This window comes from Xenopus laevis, chromosome 8S (assembly GCF_017654675.1).
Source record: "Xenopus laevis strain J_2021 chromosome 8S, Xenopus_laevis_v10.1, whole genome shotgun sequence".
NCBI classification, from domain to species: domain Eukaryota; kingdom Metazoa; phylum Chordata; class Amphibia; order Anura; family Pipidae; genus Xenopus; species Xenopus laevis.
The window spans coordinates 3,716,441-3,728,442 of NC_054386.1; the positions used below are offsets into that span (position 1 = coordinate 3,716,441).

Consider the following 12,002-nt stretch of genomic DNA (forward strand, 5'->3'; position numbering starts at 1 on the left):
CATGTAAATACACAAAAATTAAGAGTATAGCTGGAGAAAATCTGTAGCCCTGGATAATTTGTTTTTCCAATAAGTCATCTAAGGCACTCTCAAAGTCACTAAGAAAATCTGCCACCGGGCAGGGTAATCCATAACTTCTCTGCCGTGAAGATTCATTTACTTCCGGTGAAAATTCTGTTACTTGAGTCTTTAGGGGTGGCCTTATGTGGCTTTACTGAGGTTAAAAAGAATGGAAATAGAGTAGACCAAGGGGATTATTTACTAAACTCCAAATGCAAAAATTCAGAAAAAAACTTAATTTATTTTTATATAAAATCGGACTTTTAAAAAATCACAAATTTACTAAACCCTGAGGATGGAAAAGTCTGAATCTGAAAATCCAGCATCTTAGACCTGTTGAGGTTGCATATAAGTCAATGGGAGAAGTCCCAATGATTTTTTGATGTGCGCCGGTTTCATGCAATACCCCAAAGTTTTCATAGTTTTCGGTCAAAAAACATAAGAAATCTGATTTTTTGGCTGAAAAAATCGGATGAAAAAAATCTTGAAAATCAGATTTTTTGCCCCAAACTAAATTTTTTGGGAAAGTGTATTAATAAATGGAAAAAATCTGTGTGGATTTGGTGGGAGTTCTTTTCAGAAAATATTGAGATAAATTCGGACTTTAATAAATAACCCCCCAAGTTAAAGTTAATAGGTTAATGGTTGTCCCAGGGGTTTGTAAAAATTGAGCGCTGAAGGATTCAGTATATTCTTTCAATTATTTAAAATAAAAAAAAGTGAAATGTAGAGGAGGAAAGAAATAACAAACGAAGAATAACCAGTAATTCGCTTCAATATAAATACTCCCTAACTCAATAGACAGAAGTCATCTAGAAACAGAAATGTAAATCCAGCCAATAGCAGTGTTCGCTTCTCATTTTTAGATTCATTTGTAATTAAATGAAAGGATTGTACTGAAACATGGAGAAGTCAAATCTGTAAACGTTTATGAGTTTTTTAAACAGCGCTTTGGGGAGGGACGTGAAATAGTCTTTGCTTATCAAGTCATTGGTCCTGGTTTCATTGGAGTAATGCTTAATATCGGGGTACACCAGGTCCTTTGGTGCTCTGATTGATCTCAGCACATAGGCAGCGTCTTCTTTGATGGTTTCAAACTTGCCCACAATGTCGTAGTGGATATTGCACGGGTCACATAGTTCCAACATGGGCTTCCAGTGAATGTCTCTATAATTTGGGTTTTCGGAGACAATGAAGTTGGCGAACTCCTTAAAACTGATCCTTTCTGTTAAATTTCCGTTTTTCCTGACACTTCTCTTGATCATATTTGCCAGTGTCTTACTGTAGTAATACTCCTCGTCGTGGAGGAACTTGTCTCTGTAAGCTGAAACCAGTCTCTCTAAGGGGTCTCGGGTGAACATCACCGTGGTGTAATTATTGAGGAGCGCCACTTGCATTTTAGGGGAGTAAAAACTTAGTCTTTTCAGTGAGGGAGAGAAGTGGACTTTGTTGTGTTTTAGTTCCTCTGCAGTACGTCCAACACTGCTGTTTAAAAGAAGAATGATCCTCTTCCAGTTGGAGCAGCCCACCTTTGGCACTTCACAGTAAATGAACTTATGAGTGTGTTCTACATACAACTGCTTCGCAACAGAAGCTTTCATCCTCCACGAGGAGCTGGTCAAATTGTTTTTTTGACAAAAGTATCTTATAGTGTCTCTTCGATGGCTTTGGGTGACGGAGTTCTGCTCAGAAACTAAAAAACATAGAAATGGCAAGAATAATAAATGAACAGTGAAGCAGGCTTTAAAGGGGAAGTAAAGTCTAAAACAGAATAAGGCTAGAAATGCTGTATTTTGTATACTAAACATAAACATGAACTTACTGCACCACAAGCCTAATCAAACCAATGATTTATGCTTTCAAAGTTGGCCACAGGGGGTCACCATCTTGTAACTTTGTTATACATCTTTGCAAGACCAAGACTGTGCACATGCTCAGTGTGATCTGGGCTGCTTAGGGATTGTCATAAATGATCAAAACAGCACAAGTCAAATAATATCTGCCAGAAGCCGATACAGCAAGACTGATTAATAATCAGACTATACAGACTGCACTGGGTCCTGTGTTGTCATGTAATCTAATGTGGATTTTATAGTTTTTGTATTGTTTAATACAAACTTTCTCCAACTCTGCAGAACCAGTGGCTGCAGCAAAATAATCCTCCAAATAGAATCCCAGTTTATCAAATGAAAGGGGTTGAAATAAAGGCACTTGCAGCAGAATCTCTGTGCATCATGGTATCTGTACCCACAGATTTACCAAATGAAAACCCAGCCCCATACACACACCCCTCCCTACTCTCAAATAAATGATATATACCCGTATCTATATTAACTATAGAGTTTAGTATCACAATAGCCTTTAATATTATGTTGTCCAAGAAATCATCCAAGCCACTCTTAAAGGAGAATTCCACCCGAATTCAACCAGAATTCAACATACAAACCCCTACCCCCCTACCCTACAAAGTCCCCACTCCCTCCTCCCCCCAGCCTACCTGGTACCCGGGGCAAATGCCACCTAACATTTTACTTACCCATCAGTGCAGATTCTGTCCTCGGGAGTTCACAGCCGCCATCTTCTTTTCTTCATTAAACTTCGAAAGCACACCATTGTTTTCGACGCATGCACAGTTGGAGTAACATTCCGGGCCCAAACAACTGCGCATGCATCAAAAGTCATGAAAATTTCCTAAAGCCACGAAAAATGTCACAAAAATTCTTAGGAAATTTTCATGACTTTCGGCACTGGAATGTTACTCCAACTGTGCATGCGTCGAAAACAATGGTGTGCTTTCGAAGTTTAACGAAGAAAAGAAGATGGCAGCCGTGAACTCCCGAGGACAGAATCTGCACTGATGGGTAAGTAAAAAGTTAGGGTCATTTGCCCAGGGTACCAGGCTGGGGGGAGAAGGGATGGGGGTCTACGTAGGGTAGGGAGGTAGGGTTTTTTATGTTACGGGTTGAATTCTTCTTTAAAGTCATTAACTGAATCAGCATCACAACATCACCCGGCAGTGCATTCCCCAACCTCACTGTCCTGACTGTGATGAACCCCCTACTCTGTTCCTTTAAATGAAACTTCTTTTCCTCTAGTCTGAAGGGGAGGCCTCTGGTACGTGATTCTCTTTATGGGTAAAAAGGTCCCCTGCTATTTGTCTATAATGTCCTCTAATGTACTTGTAAAGTCTAATCATGTCCCCTCACAAGCGCCTTTTTTCCAGAGAAAACAACCCCAACCTTGTCAGTCTCCCCTCATAATTTAACTCTTCCCTCCCTCTAACCAGTTTAGTTGCACTTAGTCTCTGCACTCTCTCCAGTACTACCCTATAGTAACTTGATTCTCTTTGTGCCAATTAACCTGCAGGAAATGTTTTTACATTTTTGGAAGAAAACCCACAGAAAGGCAGGACAAATATACTAAGGTTTATTTACAAGTGCAGCCACTAGTATTTTTGTGCTAAAATGGGTGCAGATGTTGTACGTATGGACACCATTCATTATAGGTACTTGCTCCTTGATCTTGTGTATAGCTGTGCCAAGTACCATTCGCCAATCCCTCATCTGAATTGTGCACAAGTGTGTCTGATGCTGGGGAATCCTAGAGCTACTGCCCCCCTAAATGTGGAGGTAGTTCTAGGGTACCTATAATGACTCCAACTCATTCTACTCTCAAGCTTCCCAGCTCACGCACTTACACATGCAAAATGTCCTGTGCACACCAGATTTTCATGCAAATTCTGACACCGAAGTAATACATAATCCAACTATACAGCCATTCACCTTACTGTCTCTCACACTCAACCCCTGTCCTGAATGAATTCTCTGCAGCCCGGCCTTGCATGTTTTTACTTACGGGTAAAGTAGGCATCCTGTATAGTCTTAAAATGGAACAGAAATCCAGATACTCCACAAACAAAGGTAATAAGAAAGTAAAGTTTGGGTTTTGCTTTCCGCATCGTGTGCAACGCTCAGTGGAGGATCATACGGCAAACGATACGCAGAGAAAATATTGCAGTCTGTTGAAGAAACAAAAAGGAAAATGTTAATGACATTCGTGAACTACAGAAATGTATTACTAGCATTAAGCTATTCGTTATAAAACAAATTTTCTTGAAAGCTACTAAGCATTGAACAGAACCCATAGAAACAAAACTATATACCGTATATACTCGAGTATAAGCCGTCCCGAGTATAAGCCGAGGTACCTAATTTGACCTCCAAAAACTGGGAAAGCTTATTGACTCGAGTATAAGCCTAGGGTGAGAAATGCAGCAGCTTCTGGTAAGTTTCAATCAAAAAATTGAGGGTTTCTGCTCCCATTGGAGGTGCCGGCATCTCGTTTTTGGATGCCGGCGACTATTCTTAGGCGCCGGCAACTATTCTTGGAGACTATTCTTGGACGCCGGCGACTATTCTTAGGTGCCGGCGACTATTCGTAGACGCCGGCGACCGTTTTTGCGCTTGACCCGAGTATAAGCCAAGGTAGAGTTTTTCAGCATATTTTGGGGGCTGAAAAACTCGGCTTATACTCGAGTATATACGGTAACAGAGATCTGATGAAATTAAAGGCTATCGGATGTCTGTGTATAACAATAATTTTGTCGTACACTAGAATTTTGCCAAATCATACACTATACAAAGGTTTTTTTTATACATTTTTCCAATAACTAATGGACTAGAGGATAAATATATTTAGGTGAACTAGGGTTTTGGTTCATTCAACACTGGAGAGGTTGTTCATTTTGTGCATGAAAACATGGCAGAGTGTGCCCATTATTTGCACTTTGCTCCCTTCCCTGCACCCAATAAATGACCCCGTCAGTGTTAAATGAGCCTCAATCATGGATTCAAAAAGACTGAGCCAATTTGCAAATGGTTTTAATTTTTTATTATTTTAGTTTTTTTAGCCGTTTAGCTTTTTATTCAGCAGCTCTCCAATTTGCCTTTTCAGCAATACAGTATGTTTTCTAGGGTCCAAATTCCCCTAGCAACCATGCACTGATTTGAATAAGAGACTGGAATATAAATTGGACAGGGGCTAGAAAGATGAGTAATAATAAGTAGCAATAACAATACATTTTTAACTTTACAATTTCCTTTTAAATGGTATAAGAGATCCTTATTTGAAAGCTGGAAAGAGTCAGAAGGTAAATAATGCAAAAAACGATATCAAAAAATAAAATAAAAAAGGAATTAGCCATTCTATAACATACCACAAAGTTAACTCAAAGGTGAACAACCCCTTTAATCAGCCAAACCTGGTTCAACAGAAAACCAAAATGAAGTATTGTTAAAAGGCAAAACGCCTGCTGCTAACAAAGAATCTATTTTGCTTGAATGGAAATGTATTGCAGGAAATAGGAATGATTGTGCCTTGAAGGCAAGATACTTCTTCAAGTTATTTATATCCTATACACAAAGTATATTTTAGTTGAGGAAGAAAACCTGCTTTTTATTACAGTGAGTTTGACATCATCTCTGCCTTATTTAGCCTCCTTAAACAAAGTCCAACCTGTTCTGTTCTGTTCAGCTGACCTTTAGGCAATACAGACGCATGATCTGTGTCTCAATAGTTACTCCAACAGAAGCAGAAAAAATATATATATATATATATGTATATATATAATACACAAAAGCCATGAAAATCCTGTCAATTATATCCTTATAAACGGTGAGTTCTGATGTCATCAGCTATAAACGGTGAGTTCTGATGTCATTTCTGTCACATGACTCACTGAAACTTGTGTATTATAATAAATAAAGTTCCCCCAGTTGCAAAATATGAGGATATTAGAAGTTACCTCGGAGTATGTCCTGTATAAAAACACTCGGCCTTTGGCCTCGTACTTTTATATGGTCATGAAACTTCTCGGTAACTAATAATATCCTTATATTTTACAAGAGGGGGTACTTTATTAACTATACAGTATATATATATATAAACATAATTTATTTTAAGTCCAGAAGGCACCATAGTTGGTAAACCTCATATCAAGGTTACAGAAGTATGAAAACTGTAGTGTGGACCTCCCTAAAGGGGTGAGAAATAATGGACGGAAGCCTGAAGGCCAGTTAAGACCATGGGGTTACTTTTACAATTAGAGTTAATTTAAAGGGACAGTAAACCCCCCTTGTTTAACATGAGTGCAATGAATAGAGCTTATGCTAAATATTCTTTTTGCCTATTTTTTTAATATACGGTTTTGGTTATTTCCAAAATCCCCCCCACACACACACACGCTAAGACTATTACATTTTTGTTAAAGACCAGTAAGATCAATTTTTTTTTTAATTTGTTAGTATACAACGAAAAAAAACCCGCAAAGACAAATTAAACTTTGAAATCGAAGTCTTTATTAAGAAATAACTTACCGAATCTCCGCTTGCGCTCCTCTTTTGAAAAGGCGAGAGGGCGACGATCCATCATGCAGCGCTCGATTTCTCCTCCCTGGCTATCTCCTATAAGGAAGGCAGGGTGGAGAAATCGAGCGCCGCACAATGGATCGCCTTTTCTGAAGAGGAGCGCAAGTGGAGTTTCGGTAAGTTATTTCTTAATAAAGACTTTGTGATTTCAAAGTTTAATTTGTCTTTGCGGTTTTTTTCATTGTAGACTAATGAATTTTCTTTATAAACAGGAGTCCATTATGCAGGAGGATTATCCCTGCACTGGGGATCTAATTATAGACCTATTATTAGGACCAAACATGGAGTAGCTTCAGTTTCCCTGTTTGTCCTGTTTAGCTCAAGAAATAATAGAAACCACAGACAAAAGCTATGTTCAGCACAGGCCTTATTAATTGCACTCATGTTGAACACAAAGGACATACTGCCCCTTTAAAGTGAGATTTGGTGGCCTATATGTTATGAAACAATAGCAGAATAGCTGATAGAATATTTTCATACTTCTGTAACCTTGATATGAGGTTTGCAGGCAATGGTGCCTTCTGGATTCCCTATATCTTACCTCTCTAATAAGTGTTGCTATTAAGGAATTAAGAAAATTAGCAGGGATCCGCAAAAAGTGCCTACTCTTTCCTCATGCAAATGTCACAGATAATAATATATATATATATATATATATATATATATATATATATATATATATATATATATATATATATATATATATATATAGTATATGTAGTATACATATATTATATAACAGGCACCTAAACAAGTCCAAATATAAAAAGGAAAAAATAAATAAATAATGTTATCAGTTACAGTAGTTATACTGTATAAGACTACAAGTGTGGGATTCATTATCTGGAAACCTGTTATCCAGAAAGCTCAGCTTTCCCATAGACTCCAAATAATCCAATTTAAAAAAAAAAAATTTCCTTTTTCTGTGTAATAATAAAACAGTCGCTTGTACTTGATCCCAACTAAGATATAATTAATCCTTATTGGAGGCAAAACCAGCCTATTGCGTTTAAAGGATTTTCTAGTAGACTTAATGTATGAAGAATAGATCCAAATTAAGGAAAAATATGTTATCTGAAAAAGCCCAGGTTCCCAGCATTCTGGATAACAGGTCCCATACCTGAAGTTGTACCATAGTGGAAAGGAGTTTCTCGAACAATGTTGGGCTGAACTAAAATTTTTATTTTGACCTACAGTTGCCATGAGTATGCTCCCACCTTTACCTGACTATTCTTTAGCTAAAGGCATGAATGGTGGATCCTCAATTAGGGGGTTAATTATCAAATTCTGAATTTATCTCAATGTTTTCTGCTACAAACTCCGATCAAATCCTCTAGGGTTTTTGACACTTATTTATTATTACATTTTCCCAAAAATTTGTTTTGCGGGAAAAAAAAATCAGATTTTCACGATTTTCGCATTTTTCAAGGTTTAGTAAATAACCCCCTTAGTGTGTTGTTTTTATTTGACCTACATTGTTGCTATACAGAATTCAGCCACTTTACTTAAAGAAACAATCATTGTTTTTTATTTTTTTTGCAAAGTTACAAACGTAAGCAGTTACTTGTACAGTATACAGTATCATATTATGTACCATAGAGTTAATAAAGGGCGACAGATGATCCTTTCCGCCCCCCCCCTTTACTATTTACTATTTGCCCAGTCCACCAAGTGTATCGAATGCATTGCTAATACACTTAAAGTGTAACGGTTGTGAAAATGAAGATTAAATATAAATTTCATTTCATGAAACGAAGAAACATTTTAACTAGGATCAAATAAGTATTCTGTACTATTTCTGAAATAATCGGGTTACTCTTCCCTCAACATCTGTCTCTCTTCATTCTTTCCTTATGCAGGAGTCGGGGTCAGATGTTGATTGACAGTTAGGTCTAGGGGGGCTCCCTTTCTTGCTTTGGCACATTCATAATTATTGTAACCGTATTCATCTATTTTATTGCTGGTCATTCCCTTTATTTCCTATAATAATGCGCTATTAACACTATGGGGCATATTTATCAAGGGTGGAATTTCGAATTGAAAAAACTTCAAAATTTGATTTCAAAAAGACCGACCGAAATTAAGTCTAGTTTTTTTTTTGGTCAAATAGGTCCGTTTTTGATTGAATAGGTCCCAATTTGGCTGAATTCAAATTGTACGAATCGAATGAATAGTGCATTTGATCTAATTCGATTCAAAATCCACCAATTGACTCCAAATAGGTTCTAGGAGGTCCCCCATAGGCTAAAACCACAATTCAACAGGTTTTAGATGGCGAATGGTTGAATTCAGTACATGATCAATTTTAAAATTTGAATTTTTTAATTTTTTGCAAATTCGAATCGAATTTGGAGTATTCCCTAGTTGAGGTACGCAAAAATAACTCGAAATTCAAATTTTTTTCATTCTAAAATTCACCTCGACCTTTGATAAATCTGCCCCCATCAGTCTGACCAAAGTATTTCGTCGTTTATACTGTATATATGCCATTTAATGACCTGTAATGGACTTTATTGTTTATTTAAAAATACTGTCACAGTATGTGATTTCTATGTTATTTTTTTTAGCATTAGGTAGAAATCCTACAGCAAATGATGTTTCATTTTTAAAATGTAAGAGCACAGCCGTCTGTAATGCTTGTATTTTGTGCTTCTGACCATGAAATAAATATATATATATATATATATATATATACAGCTTTATCAAACAGAAATGCTTCCATCTCAAGTTCAGGCATATTCGTAACATGACATCAAAGAGTGTTGTAAGTCAACATACGGAACATTAAAATAGACATCAAACAAGTCATTGATAAAATATCTTATGACATAGACTGGCAATAGATTATTGTATAGAGAAAAATGACAGAATTAGGGAAAAGTAGAGATACCTACCAGAGACAGAAGAGCATCCAGCAGTTTTCTATTCCTTAAATATCACTCTTCTTAAAGATCATTTTGTTCTCCCAGGTGCCTTTGTTGGATGTTTGTGTTCTGGTTTATTTCTCCTCTTGCAGTGACAGTTTATTCTAATTCTGCCTTTTTGAGCAAGTGTCAATCCTTGTGTTGATTGTGTTGAATCCTTGGCTTCTTCTCTACATCCAGCTGAGCTGCAGCAGCCAATATAAACGAGTGAGTCCACACCCACATGTAGCGTAAGTGTGATGGGTAGAACACCTTTTTGCTTCCTGCAGGACATGTAGAACCAGCAATGTCATTAAACAACTTGTATTTCTTAAATAAGCAATACTTCGCCTTTGTCTTTTTTTCCGTTCTTTTGTAATAATAAGATGGCAATGCCTTGGAATTTATGATTCTTCTTCTCTATTTAAATGGCGCAATACCTTTACACAAAGCTTTAGAGGGACTTTCCTTCATGAACACCAGTCCATGGTCTAGTAACAATCTAAGATCACTATCAGACACCCTCAGGATCAATTTCAGTGTTAACTAATCCAGAAAAAATAAATTACGTTGATGGAGAAACACACTTTTTAAAACATAAGTGTTAAAACTTGGTGCTACATATAGCAGAACACTCCACACTTGGGAGCCCCATTTCTCAGCATTCCAAATCCGTGGAATAACTACCAGGGGGGCCCACTGGAGCCACAATAACTGGGCAGGGGGAGATTTTACAGCTTGCGTGATTTTGAGGGGAGAGGGCCCGAGAGGGGGGCCCAGGTGCCCATCCTGTAGAAGGGCTTGCCGGCGAGTAGTTACGCCACTATCCAGAAAACAGATACCACATTATGATATGGAGGCTCCATTTCTCTTGCCCCGCCGTCAAGTGCAGGAGTGAAGTAGTGCGCCTCTTAATGTTAATTCATTCCCAACTTGAGTTCCACACTGCGCCTTTTCCCAGATTTAAAATCTCCCTGGAGCCTACTTGCCCCCCATCCGTCCCCATGAATCCAGTTCAGCTTGTATTCAGCAGAGTGTATTCATGAAGTCATATGCAGATCTTTGTTCTCCAACAATGAGAATAACCTTTATGAGGGTATAATAATATTTCTGTTGTATAGTTCACCCTTGCTTTTGCAGAGCTCTCTACAAAATTATTTTACCTCTAATCTTCCTAATCTCCTCCTGTGGTCAGTCATTCTGTGCGATATGTAATAATTCTGTTGAATTGATGACCAGTGGAGTAACTAGTAGCCTTTAACCTAGGACATGTAAAGGCAAGAAATTAATGAAAAAGAAACATATCTCTAATATACTTTAATTAAAAAATGTCTACCGTTTTTATAAGAAACCTGACTGTATTCAGTGAAATTCTCCCTTCATTTATTGCTGTGGATAGGAATTGTCAGATGGTCCCTAACTGCTCTGCAGGGAAACAATCATACTTATGAACAGCAGGGGGAGCCCCCGCCTTACTTCCCAGCCATGCAGAACTCAAGCAGCTTTGTTTGTTTCCCTGTAGAGCAGTCGGCGACTGTGTAGAGATTTGTATTGGATTTTATTTTTGCCTTTACATCCCCTTTACTGTTTGCAACTCCAGCTGCAGGGACAAAGATCATGGAGCCAGATTTAAACAGATAAACTGGGATTCTATTTGGAGGATTATTTTGCTGCAGCCACTGGTTCTGCAGAGTTGGAGAAAGTTTGTATTAAACAATACAAAAACTATAAAATCCACATTAGATTACATGACAACACAGGACCCAGTGCAGTCTGTATATTCTGATTATTAATCAGTCTTGTTGTATCGACTTCTGGCAGATATTATTTGAATTGTGCTGTTTTGATCATTTATGATGATCCCTAAGCAGCCCAGATCACACTGAGCATGTGCACAGTCTTGGTCTTGCAAAGATGTATAACAAAGTTACAAGATGGTGACCCCTTGTGGCCAACTTTGAAAGCATAAATCATTTGTTTGATTAGGCTTGTGGTGCAGTAAGTTCATGTTTATGTTTAGTATACAAAATACAGCATTTCTAGCCTTATTCTATTTTAGACTTTACTTCCCCTTTAATTTGGATGTGGACCCCTTTCCTTGCCATACCACACCCACACCCCTCTCTGTGTCATTTTCATAATCCCCAACCCTTTCTTCCAACACAAACGCACTGTAGCCCTAACACTGAGATTTTTCCTATGAAATTTTGTGTCCATAGAATGAAGACCTATACATCCCATGTAGATACTCCCCTGCTAATGGCTAGATATCCAGAGAGTTAACCATAGGGAAGCTTTATTCTTCCTAGTTAGACTTCAAATGAACAGTGTGGCACATAGGACAAAGCTGTAAACACTGCCCAAGAGAATATAAGTTATGTCAATGCATAACAAATTGGCAGTTCCACTTGAACCATTACAGTGCTCTCCAGTAGACCATACCCCAAGATATGTTGAACTCCATTTAAAAGGACTGCGTGTCAATCATTTTTGCAAAGTGCTCAGTGTCGGACTGGCCCACCAGGATACCAGGAAAACTCCCGGCGGGCCCAGGTGTCAGTGGCCCCTCATGCTGCTAAACATTTGGCCTATTTCATGGCCATTACCGATTTCT

At 37.9% G+C, this 12,002-nt stretch overlaps 1 protein-coding gene across 1 annotated transcript; it reads right to left on the reverse strand.

The window, feature by feature from the left end:
• Nucleotides 1-608: 608 nt before the first annotated feature.
• Nucleotides 609-9,594, reverse strand: chst9l.3.S (carbohydrate sulfotransferase 9-like gene 3 S homeolog). Its single transcript, XM_018233818.2, has 3 exons — nt 9,380-9,594; nt 3,916-4,078; nt 609-1,753 (listed from the first exon to the last, which is right to left on the reverse strand). The coding sequence occupies exons 2-3, from the start codon at nt 4,016-4,018 to the stop codon at nt 939-941; spliced, it is 918 nt and encodes a 305-aa protein (XP_018089307.1). The 5' UTR covers nt 4,019-4,078; nt 9,380-9,594; the 3' UTR covers nt 609-938.
• Nucleotides 9,595-12,002: the final 2,408 nt, after the last annotated feature.

Excerpts from the sequence above, each read along its gene's own strand:
- chst9l.3.S (XM_018233818.2), bottom strand. The coding sequence starts at position 4,018 with ATGCGGAAAGCAAAACCCAAACTTTACTTTCTTATTACCTTTGTTTGT. Across the intron at positions 1,754-3,915 it reads ACAGGATGCCTACTTTACCC|TTTCTGAGCAGAACTCCGTC; the intron begins GTAAGTAAAAAC and ends TATGTTTTTTAG.